The sequence below is a fragment of the Dipteris shenzhenensis genome, chromosome 27 (genome assembly GCF_047967505.1).
Source record: "Dipteris shenzhenensis isolate YYH24624 ecotype China chromosome 27, Dip_SZ_1.0, whole genome shotgun sequence".
In the NCBI taxonomy this organism is placed as follows: Eukaryota; Viridiplantae; Streptophyta; class Polypodiopsida; order Gleicheniales; family Dipteridaceae; genus Dipteris; species Dipteris shenzhenensis.
The window spans coordinates 4,519,376-4,531,774 of NC_141622.1; the positions used below are offsets into that span (position 1 = coordinate 4,519,376).

General features: G+C 43.9%; 1 protein-coding gene across 1 annotated transcript in view; it reads left to right on the forward strand.

The window, feature by feature from the left end:
- Positions 1 to 11,266, forward strand: part of LOC147883762 (DNA-directed RNA polymerases II, IV and V subunit 3-like) — a 28,778-nt gene extending 17,512 nt beyond the window's left edge. Inside the window, exons 4-5 of the mRNA XM_087399021.1 lie at positions 10,376 to 10,613; positions 10,902 to 11,266. Of these exons, the coding sequence (XP_087255147.1) occupies positions 10,376 to 10,613; positions 10,902 to 11,177 (514 nt within the window). The 3' untranslated portion in view covers positions 11,178 to 11,266. The remainder of the gene's footprint in view (positions 1 to 10,375; positions 10,614 to 10,901) is intronic.
- Positions 11,267 to 12,399: the final 1,133 nt, after the last annotated feature.

Here is a 12,399-nt window from a genome sequence, read left to right on the forward strand (position 1 = left end):
TCAACTTTCGCAGGTTTGTATGGATGGCAGGCACGATGAACTGTCGCAGGTCAGTTCTGTACAACAATGAGTAGGAGTTGTATACGGCAAGATTGCAGAGGTTGTTTGGACGTTTTTTTAGGCTGCATGGGTGACAGATTTCTGACAATCATACGGAAGATGTAGGGCAAATTTACAGTACTGGTGCAAGCTGTATGAGCTGCTGGAGCAACGTATGACATACACACATAAATCTATACAAACATGAGCCTGAGTGACGAATCTATACGGTAGAACTGGCTTCCATGATTTGAGTGACAGTTCTGGCGATGTACGTTGGAGATTTGCAGAATAGATTTGTACGGCATTGTCAATGCTGAAATGATGAGCTGAATGGCGACTTTTTACAAAATTGAACGAGAGCTCCTCGTTGGGAGTGAAATGTGCAGCAAACGGAGGTGAAGTGATAAGTGCAAGTTTAAGGGAGAAGTCTGGAAGAGGCATCATAATTAGTGCAGAACAACATAATCCTTATTGGCATCCAAAGGTGAAGAATCTGTAATTGCTATGCCAGACTCTTTCTTTTGCTTCTTTGCAATCCTCTTTGGGCACTCATAGATGTGGTGACCTGACTACTTGTAGTAATGGCATTTGCTCTTTTTCTTGGGCTTATGTGCATCCTTCTTGTCCTTTTCAGATAACTCTCCCGGATCATGCTTTGGCTGAAAACCAGCAAACTTTGACTTCTCTTTGTACTTAGCAACAAATGCCTGCTCTCCTGCACACATATTAGTTGGTGTATTTTTTTGTGTCTGCTCCTGCTACAACACAAGTCGCAAGAGCTTCTGAAAGGTGAGTGGTTTTAGATTACCCCTCAGGAACAGTTTGAGTGACGTGTGAAAAGATAAATACAACTCGGGCAGGGAGTTCAAAGTAGTGGAGACAAGGCGAGCATCTGGAATAACTTTGTTAATGTTCAGGAGTTGCTTCTTGAGATCCTGAATTTTAGTCACATGGTTTGACATTGAGTCTCCATCATGCATCCTTATTGAAGCAAGTTCAGTTCAGAAACCAGACCCTTGCATTGCTTTTACAGTGTGCCATGCATTTTTAGAAATCTTGCACGAGGCATTAAAGACAAGGGCTGTGCATCTCCGGCATTCAATCGTCTCTAATCTGCATCAGTGGAGCAGGTGTTTGGCCTTGGGCTGGTTGTCGACCAAGGCCAGCACCTTTGCCAGCTCCGATGCTATCCAACTTATCCTCATCACTGGCATTTTTAGCCATCTGAATATACGACCTCTGATTAATTCACTAAGTACTTGCTGTGAATTAAACTGTACCAACAAAATTTACTGCTCGACAAGCTAATGCTTGGCCTTATATCTGCAAATAAACATCCCCTTGGCATGAGGGCCAATAAATGCAACCAATGGAGACAAAAAGCCTCAAATTTCTAAGGGCCAATCAAGCAAAAATGAGGAAAGTTGAGCAGGAAGGCTGCAGCCAAAAACAGCAATAGCCTTCTCTAGAACAGCTCCAGAACAGGTTGAAACTGTCCAGGACAGCAGCAGATGTGACTTCCAGATTAGTATTCTCTGCAGAGCTTCAAAACAAGAGGCAGCCTGTTGAAACCCTAAAAACGGGTCTAGATACACTCCAAAATTGGTCTTGCTGGCGAGGATCAGCTGCACCAGCTCAGAATCAAGGGAAAAACCTGCAAAAAGAGTTGAACTGATTTGTAAAAGCCAGGAGTGACTGCAGGAGGTGGTGGCTGTGCAGAATATGGCCGTACAGCAGCTGGAAACAGCTCCTGGAGCAAAAGCAGCAGTGGTGGCCAGTTTGAATGTAAGAAATTCTAGATTTACTATATTTAGAAATGTGCTAAGGAATAGAAAGGAGACTGATATTGCAGAGAACAAGGAATAATTGTATTGCTTGAATGTTTGTAGGATAGATGTAGTGTGTCATCCATACAATTGGGCCTCTCTTATATAGAGAGTGAAGAGTCACACATGAAAAGGTGTGTACTCCAAAGGGTATGTGAATGAAGAGGTGTGTACCCCTTGTGAAGGGTGTGACCCTTGATGAGAGGGTACATTACAATAGAAATGTCTCTTCAATAGAGTGTCTCTTGTGAAGGGTTGTGCCTCATAGGAAGTGTCCCGTCGAAAGGACATACCCTTCCACAAGTGTCCATTCATCAAACCATCCATAAGTCTAGAAATAGAGAAAGGAATACGTCACAGATCGTGACATCCCCTCCCACTCAAAAGAAGACCCTGGTGGAGACAATGAACTGATGTAGAAAGTATCACTGTAAATTCTGAAAATACTGCTGTAAAAGGTCAGGGTACTGCTGCAAGTCTTCATCAGATTGCCAAGTAGCGTCGGAGTCGTCCAGATCTCACCAAAGAACAAGGAATCCTGTGATAAGTCGATGTCGAGTCTCTCGCTGTCGATGGTCCAGAATACGCTCAGGAATAAGGAGAACATAATCGTCTTCGATTTCTGGGACATAATCACCTGCAGGAGGAACTGCTTCATCGCCTAGAATGTACGTCTTTAGCCAAGAAATATGAAAATTTTCCCCATGATGGTGGTAATTCCAATTTGTAACTTAAAGGTGAATTTTTCTTGACGATCCAGAAAGGTCCATAGTATCTTGGTCGCAACTTAGGAAACACAGACTTAACCGTCTTATAGCGATGTGGGGCTACAAATAATAGCACCTTGTCACCAGTGTCAAATTCCAGGTGACGTCTTTGTTTGTTGGCAGACCGTTGATACGCTCTTGCGCTTTTCGCATATGATCCCTGACTTGAAGTAGAATGTCTTGCATTTCTTGAACCAGTTGATCAGCTAGGGCCACTCGATGTTGAAGTACAAAATTCGTTGGTACAATCGGAGTGTGTCCATAGGCTGCTTGGAATGGAGTCATGCTGATGGCACTATGGAAAGAGTTATTATAAGCAAACTCAAGGAGTGGTAGATACTCTTCCCAAGCTGCTAGGCGTGACTGAATATAATGTCGAAGCATTTCTTTCAGAACTTGGTTGACTCTTTCAGTCTGGCCATCTGATTCTGGGTGGTAGGCTGAAGTGAACAGTAGAGTTGTACCCAAAGATTCGAAGAGTGAAATCCAAAAGTGACTGGTAAACTTAGGATCTCTGTCGGATATGATATTCTTGGGCAATCCATGGTGTCGGAAGATGTGTTGTATGAAAAGTTTGGCTATGTCCGGAGCCTGTGCACTGCTTTTGCAAGCAACAAAGTGTGCCATTTTGGACAATCGATCAAGAATTACCATAATCTGAGTGTTACCTCTGGAGGATCGTGGTAGTGTTGTAATGAAATCCATGGAAATACTTTCCCACCTTTCGGTTGGAATTGGAAGAGGCTGAAGAAGTGGTGTTGGAAGTCGTCGGCTTGCTTTCATTTGTTGACAAGATAAGCAAGATGTAACCATTTTGATGATGTCGCTTTTCATCTGAGGCCAGTAGTATGTTGCACTGAGTAACCGATAAGTCTTGTTGATGCTTGGATGGGCAGCATAAGGAACTACATGATGCTCTTTTAACAAAAGACGTCGAACATCCTTGTCATGTGGTACACAGATGCGATCTTGATAATACAGAAGGTCGTCCGTATAAGAATAGGAAGAGAAAATCTTTTGTTCGGAAGTCGAAGGTTGATCTTTTGAAAGAACATGTACTGCTGTGCCGAAGTCTTTATCATTGAAATACTTTCCTTTGAATGAATTCGGAACATCTACAGATAAGGTAGAGATTACCATAGTTGATGCTAGAGGTAACGTGCTGAGAGCATCTGCAACTACATTGCGTAGGCCTGGAATGTACTCAATGGTCATGTGAAAGTTGGCCAGAAACTCAACCCAGCGTGGTTGTCGAGCGTTCATGATTGGCTGAGTAAAGATATACTTTAAAGAGTGATGGTCTGTTTTGACCACAGAGTCGGCTCCCATGAGATAATGTTTCCAAGAGTGATAAACATGTACAACGGCAAGAAACTCCTTATCATAAACCGGGTATCGGGTTTGGATATCAGAATGTTTATGGCTGTCAAAAGCAATAACTCTGCCTTCTTGCATCAAGACTGCTCCTGTAGCGATGTCGGAAGCGTCGGTCATGACCTTAAATGGAAGGTTTGGGTCAGCAATAGCCATAACGGGTGTGGTAGTGAGTGCTTACTTGAGTTGTTGGAAACTATACTCTGTTTCGGGAAGCCACTGAAAAACTGCTATGCTCTTCAATAATTCGGACATAGGAGCTGCAATTTCGGAAAACTGATAGACCTTTGTATGGTAGAAGTTTGCCAATCCGAGAAAAGAGCGGACATCATGAACATTCTTAGGAGTAGGCCAGTTTCGGATTACCTCGACTTTCTTGGGATCCACAGAGATGCCTTGAGCTGAAATAACATGTCCCAAATATTCGAGTTGGGTCTTGAAGAACTCACTCTTCTCAATGTTGATGTAGAGAGAATTTGCGCGGAGAACTTCAAAAACTTGGTGAAGATGTTGTTTGTGCTCTTGTAGGGATCTGCTGAAAACGAGGATGTCATGGAGGTAACGATGACGAACTTATCAAGAAAAGGCCTGAAGATGTCATTCATGAGTGTCATGAATGTGGCCGGGGCATTGTTTAACCCAAAACGCATGACCAAACATTCATAGTGTCCATACTTTGTTCGAAAAGCTGTCTTGTACTCATCGCCTTCTCGTATGCGAATTTGATGATAACCTGAACGAAGATCAATCTTTGAGAATTGTGTTGCATGTAGAAGTTGATCCAAGAGGTCATCGATGCGAGGCAATGGATACTTGTTTTTGATAGTGAGCTTGTTGAGGGCTCGGTAGTCGATGCAGAGGCGCATTGACTTATTCTTTTTTTCCACCAGTAGTACAGGAGATCCGAAAGGGCTGCGATTGGGCCGAATGTGACCTTTGTCGAGTAGTTCGGTAACCTGTCTTTGGATCTCTTCATTTTGAGTGTAAGAAACCCGATAAGGAGGTTTCGACGGTGGATGACTGTCGGGAATAAGTTCGATTGGGTGATCCACTGGTCGTCGAGGTGGTAACTGCTTTGGCAATTCCTGTGGAAAAAGATCCAGGTAGGGCTGGAAAAAAGGTTGGTTGAGGTATTTAGGAGGATCCTTTGTTGGTGTCTCCTTGACTGCCGTAACCAACAGAAGTGAAGTCTTTACTTGGCGTTCACGAACCCACTTCTTTATTTGTAGGGCAAAGGCAACTGGGGTTGAAGGAGAGTCCCTAGAACCAGTTAGCTCAATAAGTTTTCCCTGGTGGACAAACTGGATCGTATGGCTGCGAAAACTGATTGATGGATCATAGTCGTAGAGCCACTGTTATCCGAGTATGACATCGTACCGAGAAAGAGGCATGATGTCGAAGTTCAACTTGTTCATATAATATTGGATGTGAAAAGACAAGTTTTTGATCGTGGTGTTGCACAAGAAAGTAGTTCCATTTGCGAGTTCAATCTGATAGTCCATGAGACTAGGACTGGTGGTCAACCGAAGTTTGTCGACCATAGAACTAGCTAGAAAGTTATAAGAACAGCCACTGTCGATGAGGATAGTGACTGTTGTTCCATGAATCGATCCTTGAACACAAAGTACTTGAGTGGCCAGGGAAGGTTCAGGGTTGCAGGCAAGGCTCAGGTGGATGGTATTCGCCATTCGAACAGCTTTGCCTTTCTTGTCTTGTGCTGGGTAGCATCTTCTCTTTGGGAAGTGCTAGGTTGCGTTGACGAGTGTAGGCTTCCGGAAGTTTGATGTCAAGTCTTTTAGTTTTGGAAGCTTGAAGTAGACGGTAGAGGGCACGTAGTTCAGTGTTTTCTACCTCTGGTGGGAATGAATCCGCATAATCGTCTGGTTGCGTCACGTTATCCTCTGTATGTGTGGTACTGCGAGACTCTTGAAGTTGTTGAACTTTCTGGACCAAGTCGGAGATGCTGTCCTGAAGCTGGGATATTTGAAGTTGCAGTAGTGAATCGCCTTGTACGTTGACTTCAGGGGTCTTTTTTGGACTTGAGTCTTTGATCTCTGGAAAGGCTTCACCTGAGTGTTGCGACATATCAGAGATCCTTGTGAGAAAAGCGTGAACTTGTGCTCTAGTTTGTACCATTCCTGGAAGAGGATTCGGGCTGCTCCCTGAGGTTGTTGTGCAGGCGAAGCAGGATGGAACCACCCGTGGAAGTCTGGTAAAGGAGGTCCTGTCTGAGGTAACACTGGTGATGCCGAAAGTGGGGTTACTGCTCGTGAGAGGACAGGAGTAGGTTGCAGAGTCCACGGATCTGAGAAGGGATAAGGAGCTGCTGTCGGAAGTGGAGGATATCAAGGAGAAGGAGTGCTTGGAGTGTAAATACTGTCCTGGAGAAGGGACAATCTGTATAGGAGGATATCTGGGAGCTGAAGGAGGTGGAGAGTACCCTGGAGATGCCGAAGGTGAGGGGTAAAATTCTCTCCAAAGATGGACAGCAAACTCTTGAGGAATATCGGGTTTTGGGTATCTTCGTGTCTCGTGGAACACAACCTGTACTGTGCTGAGGAAGTAATGTAACTGAGGTGCCTCACGCAGAAGATATAGGATGTGGTCCAAATCACTAGGAGGGCACGTGACACAGAAGACCCACGATGCGAAAGCTTCGAAATGGGCTGGTTGTGCAATCTGAACACGATATTGTGTGGTAGATGATGCCTGAGGTGTCCTTGAAATGCCGGGTGAATTACCAGGGGTTTCCATGCTTTAAGGGAGCGTCTTTCATTTGCTGTAATTTGAGAATGACAGAGAATCCTTAAAAGCAGAATGGAAAGACTCCACCTGGCAAGGAGAGCAGGCTATCAATGGCGCAACAGGCTGCAGGTACCCGAATCTGGATCACAATAGGGGCTGGCACACCAGGCTGCTGCTGTCATGGCGAAAATCTGTTTGCAGGCTGTTTTTCGACCGAAAGGCTGGCTGATGCTGTGCTTCCGTTGCAGGCTGGAAAGGAGCAGGGCTGCAATACCAGCGGGGCTGCAAAGGGCAAAGAACCTGGCAGCGAAAAAGGCGAGGGCAAGGCAGCAGAAATGGCACGGCTGGCAGCGTGAATGGTGCGTGAAGGCGGCAGCAGGATGCGTGGGCTGGCAGCGATATGGCGAGGCCAAGGTGTGCAGCAAATCTACGCGGGCTGGCAGCGAGATGGCGAGGGCTGAAGGCGAGCAGACCCTGCGTGGGCTGGCAGCGCAATGGCGAGGCCAGGCAGGGCAGCGAAAAGGGGCTGCTCTGAGCGAAATGGCGAGGCTAGGGCTGCGCAGGTAGGCTGCGATATGGCGAGGCTAGGGCTGCGCAGGTAGGCTGCGTGCAGATCCGTACGGTGCAGATCCGTACGGGCTGAGGTGGGCTGCTGCTGCGTGGAGATCCCTACGGTGCAGATCCGTGCGGAACATCAAAGAGGTTCGCCTCTTTTCGTTGGGGCTGCCTAAGGTTGGGTAGTTGCCCAAAAATTAATTGGGGGGTTTAATTAACCCTAGGGTAACTTAACAAAAAGTTATGTTTTTTCTTTTTTCACCTAGCTATAATTTATCTCTTAATTGTTGATGAGTAGCCTCAACACCATGTCAAAGTCTAATAGATTTGTTTGCAGAGCCAAGTAGGTGACTCCTTATATGAGCTTAGGTCACCTCCTCTAGATCTCTCCTCATTAAAATATTTGCATCTTCACTCAACATAGTCACGTAGATTGATTGCAAACTCCCATTCTGGCCTAACTTATGTTTTTCACTCCCAATATTCTATGCTTTCCTTTGGGTTTCTCGAGAAGCATCCATAAACCTTCTAGCTATACCTTGACTACAACTCTCATGGTGGATATTATGTGCTGAGGGTGTTGCATCTACTTGTGATTGTGGAGCTTCACTTTGACTTGCATTAGGATTAGCAACTATAACCATCATCTCACCAACCACACTATTCACAACATCATGTGAGGCCTTTGTGCTATCAACTTGAGTTGCAAGACCTCACCTCCTACTTGAAGCTCATTCTCTTGTTATGCTTCCAGTACCTATTCATATATTTCTCATCTCCATACTTAAAGGCTAAATGCTTTCAAACCAAAAGAGAAAAAGCATAGACTTGTATTAACACAATCTTCCCAAATGAAATTGGTACTTCACATGAATATAAAGTCACGATTCCAATCCAAATAACAATACAAAAAGGACTCTTGAAAATCTTGGTAAACCCCTTTGCATTCATTGTCTTGATCGAAGTATCCTCTCGCGGTGTCTGAGTACGTCATGAATGAAACCTGCCAAACATCGCTGGTCTGGGTAGGAGAGGAATCGGGCCAAAATTTCATAGCTATCTCTAAAGAGGCAGTAGAAACGCCCTCGGATCTCATAGTAAACAGGACACTTGAAGATGAAGTGCTTTTCTGTCTCAACCTCCTGCATGTCACATAATGTGCATATGCATCTCTCTCTGGGGAGTTGCTCTGCTCTGCCGCTCTCGATGCGAAGTCTATGTGAAGAGACCCGGAACTGCCCAATAGAGATCCTCAATGAGTGGGGTAAGTAGATCTGTGTGTATCCTGGGGGGTCAATGAAACCCTCCTCTGTGATATGTAAGCAATGATCTCTGCAGAAGCTAAGTTTGACTGGGAGTTCACTCGATCCCGACGAGGTTCAAAATGTGTGTTGCTGTAAGAGATCCTCACGGATAACCTGGTTGACCTCGTGTGATAGGAGGGGAGAAAACGGGGAGGATCTCCTAGCTGGCATAAGTCCTTCTCATCGTGAGGATAATAGAGTATGAGATGATTACTTGAGGGTAGCTCTTGATGACGAGGGTCAAGTGGGTAAAACAAGGCACACAAATTACAACTGGCAATTAGAAAATTACCCTTCTGTAAAACACATAAGAGAAACCAATCACTAGAGTATGGGTGTAAAAAATACACAAAGTTGTCTCTCGAAGACAAGGCAAGGTTAGGGGTGCCTCTGAATGGCGAGGTTAGGGGGGAAAGCAGGGGAGGCTTGCCAGACTGCAGTGCCCACACGCAGGTTGCATTAGATACACACACAATGAATTGCTGCAAATGAATCCAACCACTGGCTACAGTGGATGTACCAAACTGAAAATGCAGCAACTAACTGCAAACACACAATGGACCTCATACCCCTAGCTGAGGATGAGGAGGTGAGATGGAGAAGCTTCTCAGGAAGCTACCTGGTGGGTTCTCACAAAGGTGAGGGCTTCAGTCCCATCCTATGTGGCACATTGACACAGTGTGCCCAATAAAAAATGCATCAAATCATATGCCATATATGAAATAAGGCATCTGATTGGCTGCCCTAGAGTGAGTGGCATGGTGAGTGCATGCCCGTGTGACATGTGATATACCAGTGGATTGGTGTCTTGTGGCACCGTTCTTCTTCATCCATGATGGATGTTTGTGGGGGCTTGCCATAACATCATGGATGTCCCAACCTAGGACCTAGGGTCTACCTACCACTCTTTTTAACCTTTATTTAATCCTAACCCAAATTTACCCCAAGGGTAATTTAGTGAATTAACTCTATAGTTAATCACTCTTTCTTTGCACTTCGTTATGCCTAGTACAATTATCTCTGCTTCTTGCATGCTCTAGATACTCAAAGCTGTTTGTTATAGTTTCTGTTAATTGTTCAAAAGGGAAAGAATCATCGAAGGGAGAGCCTGATTGTTCGAACCTATGAGCTGGTGCAAGGGATGGCGAACTGAAGCAGCAATACGAAGCTTGCAAGGCTTAGCAAGGTAGATACAATCAGAGAGATGAAGGCAGGGCCAAACAGCAAGAGATGGCTTGTGATTGATATGGCGTTGTAAATGATTTATTTCAGTTTGAATAAATCTCTTTATATGAGATCAGATAATCTTAATGCTTGCCAAAAGATTCATGATTTTCTACATTGGTTGTGAAATATTTATGCAGGTTTATTCTTTTCAAATGGGAGATTCAGTTAGGACATTCAGTTAGGACTCGCACACTTGGCTATGAAGAGCAAGAAAAAACAAAGAGAGTCAATAAATTTTACGTCTTATGTTCTTCATTTTAGCTGTCTTTGTAATGAATCCAAGATTAGTCTCCTTTGTACTGACCGGAATCTTTATAAGCTGATATTATTAGCTGGATGGTATTGTGCTTTGCCTTCACCTTGGTGTAGTTTGAATGTGGGTTAGTGTTGGAAAAGGGAATTATAGACCCTTACCTTTTTCAATTCAGAGATAAATTATAGCACCTTTCATGGACAAGGCGTAATGGCCTTATCTTGGGACATGCCATGATTTTTCATTTCATAGTCTTCAATCACTCTTACTGTGACACTGCAGGGGAATCCTGATAGTCAAGCTCAGACGAGGCCAGGAATTGAAATTACGTGCAATCGCTCGGAAGGGGATTGGAAAGGATCATGCAAAGTGGTCTCCTGCTGCAACAATTACTTTCCAATATGAACCTGAAATACACATCAATGAGGCATTGATGGAGACCCTTAGTTTTGAAGAGAAAAGAGAATGGGTGGATAGCTGTCCCACAAAGGTGTTTGACATTGATCCAAACACCCATCAGGTACAGAAGTACGGTTCTTTTTCTGATTTTGGGACGATTTCTCTACTGGCTAAAATAATTAGTAAACATTTGAATGCTTTGAATAGGTGTGCATGCTGATGTGTGTATGCTATCTGCTTGTCCTCAGCATGCATGAATTACATGAGTCGGTGGTAATGACCTTCAAGAAACTGAACTAGAAAGGACATTTAGAAAATGTATGTTTGTCCAAGGAGGCATAGCTATGATCCTTCATTTTTCAGGTCTGGTGAAAGAGTTAAGAATACTGACTCATAACTTTCCATATAGGTTATGGTGGTTGATGCAGAGGCCTATGCTTATGATGATGAGGTCATTAAAAAGGCTGAGGCCATGGGCAAGCCTGGTCTTGTCAATATCCTTAGCAGGGATGACAGTTTTATTTTCACCATCGAGTCAACAGGAGCTTTGAAGGCATCGGAAATGTTCTTGAATGCTATTGATGTTCTGAAGACAAAACTTGATGCTGTGCGACTGTCGTTTGACACGGAGGAAAATGATGATCAGTTTGGAGAGCTCGGGGCTCACATGCGTGGTGGTCTTTAACCCTTTTCAGGCATTAATTTCGACAAGCCTATACAGGATAGAGCTATTAAGTAGAATGTAAGATATTAGTAAATTGGTGCCTTGCTGCATGCTATACTTGGTGTTTTGCTTGGTTGTATGATTTTGCTTAGTGTGTGTTCAGGGATTTCCGGCATTTTTTGGATGCTGTTGAAATTAGTCTCTGTTTAGCTGAATCTAACCTGTTATTGATACTTGACACATGAAACGCATCTTCATAGCGGAGCACCTGTCAACAAGCCTGGCCGAAATTTTTTGTGATGTGCCTAATGAGTGGGTTTTAAGGCTGAAAGCTAAATACTTAGGTTTACGAAGCCTTGTGACTGTAATAAACATCTTAGTATTAGCTTGTAAGTGATATTGTATTGCTGTGCCTTACTAACTGGTCAAATGATATTGTGCTGCCTGTTCCTCCTTCACACTTTCCAGCTACATTAGTTAAGCAAAATATATAGAGAGCGCCACTCGAGAAAGGGATTTATACCCTTGACATCCTGATTATGAAGCCTCCCAATGGTGATGAGAGTGCACATATGTCAATGCCTTGATGAAGCTCGTGTTGGTTTTGGATCTACAAGTACTGATAGACGAGGAGAGAGTGAGCAGAACACAAGTCAAAGCTGAAACAAGGGTCGGCATGGAGGCCTATATCGAGTATTGAGAATTGTGGACTTGAAACTGGAAGTGTGTGTTTGTCACTCTTTACAGCCAAAGAGTCAGAGCTATCAAGGTGCTGCTCGGCTTTCTCTTTTTGTAGGCTTCCTTCTCTTCTTGAGGTCCCATATAGTGACAAGAGTGTTTGGAAAAATTGATTCCATGTTGGTAAGGAAGTACAATGCCGCACAACAGTATGCTTTGAGTCGGCATATATCAAGATCTATGGCAAAAATTAAAGACTTCAAGGCTGTGGTTGAGAAGGAGATATGTAGAAGAATCATAATATCGAGATGAGGTGGAGAATACATATGACATGAATTGCTTATAAGATTTTGTAGAGATAATGGCATCATGAACAAAATACTTGTGCATTTATATCCCTATAGTAGTTCGGGTAAGTCAAAACATATAGAAGGTTTTGTCTTGTTGATATTCAAATTAATTGAGAACATGATCCCCCCCCCTCCCCCCCTCCATTCCCCTACGGAGGGAAATATATATTGCATTCTTGCAAAGAGGAGTATGAAGCTTTGGGATAGTCTACTAC